General features: G+C 43.6%; 1 protein-coding gene across 1 annotated transcript; it reads right to left on the minus strand.

Moving 5' to 3' along the window:
- Positions 1 to 1,773: 1,773 nt before the first annotated feature.
- Positions 1,774 to 5,313, minus strand: LOC138904968 (uncharacterized). The gene is made up of 4 exons (XM_070193463.1): positions 4,750 to 5,313; positions 4,119 to 4,537; positions 2,024 to 2,745; positions 1,774 to 1,949 (listed from the first exon to the last, which is right to left on the minus strand). The coding sequence occupies exons 1-4, from the start codon at positions 5,311 to 5,313 to the stop codon at positions 1,774 to 1,776; spliced, it is 1,881 nt and encodes a 626-aa protein (XP_070049564.1).
- Positions 5,314 to 5,772: the final 459 nt, after the last annotated feature.

Raw genomic sequence — 5,772 nt, forward strand, 5'->3', positions numbered from 1 at the left:
CAATACTATCCGGGGGAGTGGAAGGACATTCTCATGCTGGCACGGGTGGCTCTGACAATTTGAACGCCTATTATGAGCCATGCAGGTGTTGTCCCCAGAATAGCAAGTATCTTAGCTAGCCATGGGCGAACTGCATCACCCAAGGCTAGCTTCTCCAGGTATTGCACTGCCTCAACCTCCTCAAACCCTATATATTTGTTCAGTGCGTGGCCATCAAATCGGATTTTCAAGTTCCGGACCTTCGTCACCTTTGTACCCTTTTTGATGTGGGCAACATTGGATAAAATTCCTTGACAAGGTATTCATTGGCATCTTGCAACCGGCCGACGAACCATTTCCATCCTTTTCTCTCCGTAAATTGCTTTAGGACATTCGGATTGTACTGTCTTAGGTCTTTGGTTATGAATTGTCGCTCAAGAGTGAGCGACCTTTGGGGCCACCACGGACCGCACAAAAGTGAGTACGGCTGTGGACTGCCCATCGCGGACCGCACAAAAATGAGTGTGGCCGCATAATACCTATCGCGGACCGCACAAAATTGAGTACGGTCACGGAAATCCCAGGTTCAGACTACTGGTTCTCTGAAGTTACCTCAGCGCGGACCGCATACTTTTAAGTGCTGCCGCGAAAATCCATCGCGGACCGCACAAGATTGAGTGTGGCTGCATAATTGATTTGTTGGGTCTCTGAAGCTTAATTGTGCGGACCGCACAAAATTGAGTGCGGCCACAAAAACCAACCGCGGACCGCACAAAATTGAGTGCGGCCGTACAAACTTAGCAATGACAAGTGCCTTTAACCTAGGGTATCGTGGACCACACAATTTTGTATGCGGCCGCATACCCTAGCGCGGACAGCACAAAAATGTGTGCGGTCGCGAAATTCAAATCAGAGCGGCATTGGAGTACGATTAATACTAGGGTTTTCACTAATTAGGCATGATTTGTGGCAATTAAATAATAAAAGCTACTAACCCCAGCTCACATTATGCATTCAAACACTACCCACATGCTTCTAAGCAAGAATCAAGCATTAATTTGACATTTTTGGCATGAATCTAACCCTAGATAAAAAGAAAACTAAAACAAAGAGAAAAGAAAAGAAAAAGATAAAATTAATTCATTGAAATCAACATACCAGTAATGAAATGTAGTAGGAAATTAACACTTGATGAATATGGGATGAGATTGAAAACAAGAAAGAGTGCACTGTGCTTTAGTCTAGCTTGAGAGGTCAGAGGGTGTAAAGTGTGAATAGTCTCAAAAAGTCCTATTTATACTCTGACCATGTTGGCCCACCGACTTACCTGAGTGCGGCCGCATAATTTTGGTGCGGTCCGCACTCTTTACCTTTTCTAACTCAGCAGTTGATTCAATGACGCGGTTCGCATAAAAATGGCTGCGGCTGCATAATCTGTGCGGTCCGCGAAATTTTGATCGCGGCCGCGAATCCTTAAGGGATTTTATCAAGCCAAACTTTAGAGAGTTGGAATTTTCCATCTTTCAGTTGTGCGACCGCATACAGAATTGTGCGGCCGCGAAGGGCTTGTGCGGTCTGCATAATTCTGGCGCAGTCCGCACAATTTCACCACTTGGCCAATTTTTATCTTGTCAATTTTCTGCATTGCACACCCAATTCCTGCATACATTTCACAACCAGTTAGTCCAAAACAATGCCTAATCTAACAAAAAAATCAAAAGAAAGAAAAACATATGGGTTGCCTCCCAAGAAGCGCCTGATTTAATGTCGCGGCACAACGCATGTTTCCATCATTCATTTGAAATGAAGCAATGCCACAACGTGGCCATCATCAACCTTACCAAGGTATTGCTTCACCCGGTTCCCATTTACTCTAAAGATCTCACCATTCTTATTTTTCAAATCAAGAGCACCAAAAGGAGTCACATGTACCACTTCAAAAGGACCACTCCACTTTGATTTAAGCTTTCCTGGAAACATCCGTAACCGAGAGTTGAATAAAAGAACAAGGTCACCTTCTTTGAATTCTTTATTCCGGATATACTTGTCATCTTGTCCTTATACAAGGACGAATTGGAGTAAGCATGGAACCGAAACTCATCAAGTTCATTCAATTGCTCCACCCGAAGATTGGCAGCTACATCCCACTCAAGGTTCAATTTCTTCAACGCCCACATGGCCTTATGCTCTAATTCCACTGGAAGGTGACATGCTTTCCCAAACACCAATCGATACGGAGACATACCAATTGGAGTCTTGTAAGCTGTTCTATAGGCCCAAAGAGCATCGTCAAGTTTCCTTGACCAATCAGTCCGATTTGCATTGACAGTCTTAGATAGAATACACTTGATCTCCCTGTTGGAGACTTCAACATGTCCACTTGCCTGGGGGTGATAGGGGGTTGACACCTTGTGAGTGACACCATACTTGGAGAGTAAAGTGTCAAAGGCTTTGTTGCAAAAATATGAACCCTCATCATTAATGATGGCCATTGGGGTGCCGAACCTTGTGAATATGTTTTTCTTCAAGAAAGCCATCACACTCCGTGCTTCATTGTTGGGCAAAGCCACAACTTCAACCCATTTGGAAATGTAATCCACAACAACAAGAATATAGGTGTTCCCACACGAGCTCACAAATGGACCTATAAAGTTGATGCCCCACACATCGAAAATATCAATCTCTAGGATGGTGGTGAGAGGCATCTCATTTTTCTTGGAGATCCCACTGGCCCTTTGGCAATCACCACAACGCTTAATGAGCTCGCTAGCATATTTGTACAAGGTAGGCCAATAGAATTCACAGCTTAGGACCTTTGTAGCAGTTCTCGCCCCACCATGGTGACCACCATATGGCGAAGAGTGGCAAGCTTCAAGAATACCTAATTATTCTGCTTCTGGTACATATCTTCAGATAACACCATCAGTATAAATTTTGAAGATATATGGCTCATCCCAATAGTAGTCCAGGCAGTCCCGTTTGAGCTTCTTCCTTTGGTTTGAGGAGAGCTCATTCGGAACAATGCCACTCACAAGATAGTTGGCCACATTGGAAAACCATGGCATCCCAGTTATAGAAATGGAAAGGAGTTGTTCGTCAGGAAATGAATCATTGATCTCAAGGCCATCATGTGGCCTCCCCTACTCCTCCAATCGGGATTCTCGCTACCCTTTCGATCTTGAATCTCTAGATCAAACTCTTGCAATAGAAGTACCCACCGCATCAACCTTGCCTTAGAGTCTTTCTTGCTTATCAAATAGCGAAGCGCCGCATGGTCGGTGTGAACAATCACCTTTGTACCCATTAGGTACGGGCGAAACTTCTCCATAGAAAAGACAATGGCTAGGAGTTCTTTCTCGGTCACCATATATTTGACTTGGGACTCATTCATGGTCTTGCTAGCATAGTAGACCGTATGAAAGATCTTATTAATTTGTTGCCCCAATACCGCACCAACTGCCACATCACTTGCATCACACATGAGCTCAAATGGTAAGCTCTAATTTGGCGCGGTGATAATAGGAGTGGTAGTCAACTTATACTTGAGTAGTTCAAATGCCTTCATACAATATTCATTGAAAAGGAACTTGGCATCTTCATCCAAGAGTTTGCACAAGGGGTTTACCACCTTAGAAAAGTCCTTGATGAATCGGCGGTAAAACCCCGCATGACCTAGAAAGCTTCTCACTCCCTTTACGGAAGTAGGGGGAGGGAGTTTGAATATCACTTTAATTTTTGCTTTATCAACCTCAATACCATTCTTGAAAATCATGTGACCGAGTAAAATGCCCTCCTTGACCATAAAGTGACACTTCTCCCAATTTAGTGCCAAGTTAGTTTCTTCACAACGTGTCAATACCTTATCCAAGTTATCCAAGAACTCTTCAAAAGAATCCCCCACGACAGAGAAATCATCCATGAAAACCTCGAGAAAGTCCTCCACCATATCGGTGAACATGGACATCATACACCGCTGAAAAGTTGTTGGTGCATTGCATAACCAGAATGGCATCCGCGAGAATGCAAAAGTGTCATATGGACAAGTGAAGGTGGTCTTCTCTTGGTCTTCATGTACAATAAGAATCTGGTTATATCCGGAATATCCATCCAAGAAGCAATAATAAGCACATCCGGCTAACCTATCCAACATTTGATCAAGAAATGGAAGCGAAAAATGGTCTTTCTGCGTAACTTTGTTGAGCTTTCTATAATCCATGCACACTCTCCACCCGATGACAGTTCTTCTGTGGATCAATTCATTTTTGTCATTTGTGATCACAGTCATGCCCCCTTTCTTTGGGATACATTGCACCGGTGAGGTCCACGAACTATCAAAAATGGGGTAAACCACCCCGGCATCCAACCACTTAATGATCTCTTTCTTTACTACCTCTTGCATGGCCTCATTCAATCGTCTTTGATGTTCTACGGAGGGTTTGACATCCTCCTCCAAAATAATTTTGTACATGCAAAAGGCGGGGCTTATACCCCGAATATCCACCAATGTCCAACCTATTGCTTTCTTCCTCCTTTGAAGCATCGCAAGGGTGGCATCTACCTGCATGTTAGTTAAGCATGAGGAAAGAATAACAGGTAAAGTGGAACAAGGGCCTAGAAACTCATACCTGAGGTGTGAAGGCAAAGGCTTAACTTCAAGGTGGGAGGCTCCTCGATTGAGGGCTTTGTTGGTGGAGTCTTCCGATTTTCGAGATCCAAGGAAAGTTTTTGGGGCTTATAAGTATATGATCTCATTCCTTGCAAAGCATTGACACATTCTACAAAGCCTTCCTTCTCATCCTCATCATGATTCAACAACACAATTTTCAAGGTATCTTCCGCATTTATCACATTACTTGTGTCATCAACAATTCCTTCGATCACAAGATCTACGAACGAACATACTTCGTTGCTATTTGGCTGCCTCATTGATTTACAAACATGGAACACCACTTTTTCATCGCCCACCCGGAAGGTGAGCTCTCCAGCTTCCACATCAACTAAGTCCTTCCATGTAGCAAGGAAAGGTCTCCCCATAATGATTGGCACCTCGTAGTCAACCTCACAGTCAAGTATCACAAAATCTACGGGAAGGATGAACTTGTCGACCCTAACTAACACATCATCGAATATCCCCAATGGCGTTTTCATTGTTCGATCCTCTATTTGCAACCTCATTGATGTGGGTCTTGGTTGCCCAGTCCCCAACATTTTGAATACAGAATAGGGCATCAAGTTAATGCTTGCCCCCAAATCACATAAAGCTTTGGTGAAATCGGCACTCCCAATAGTGCACGGGATTGTGAAAGCACCGGGGTCTTCCAACTTTGGAGCCATGGAATGCACCATATAACTCACTTGATGTGTCATTTTGATCGTTTTACAGTTCATTGATCTCTTCTTTGTTACCTAATCCTTCATGAACTTGGCATATCCCGGCATTTGTTCTAAGGCTTCAACCAACGGCATATTTATAGACAAATTTTTCATCATATCAATGAATTTCTTGAATTGATTCTCATTGTTTTGCTTTGCAAGTCTTTGAGGGTATGGAGGAGGAGGCCTTGGCATTGGTACCTTAGCCTTTGGCACTACCGGTTCCGGCATGTCGGTCACGTGCTCCCTAGACGGGTTCACTTCTTCTTGCATCTCCTCCACATTTTCATCAATATCAATCCTTGCTTCTTCATTATCTTGAACATCATTGCTTGGATCATCATCATCTTGCACCAATACATCATCACCCACATGTCTTCTTTGGTTTGAGGTACTAGCAACTCCACATCTCCTACTTAT

Source organism: Nicotiana tomentosiformis, chromosome 2 (genome assembly GCF_000390325.3).
Source record: "Nicotiana tomentosiformis chromosome 2, ASM39032v3, whole genome shotgun sequence".
Lineage (NCBI taxonomy): Eukaryota > Viridiplantae > Streptophyta > Magnoliopsida > Solanales > Solanaceae > Nicotiana > Nicotiana tomentosiformis.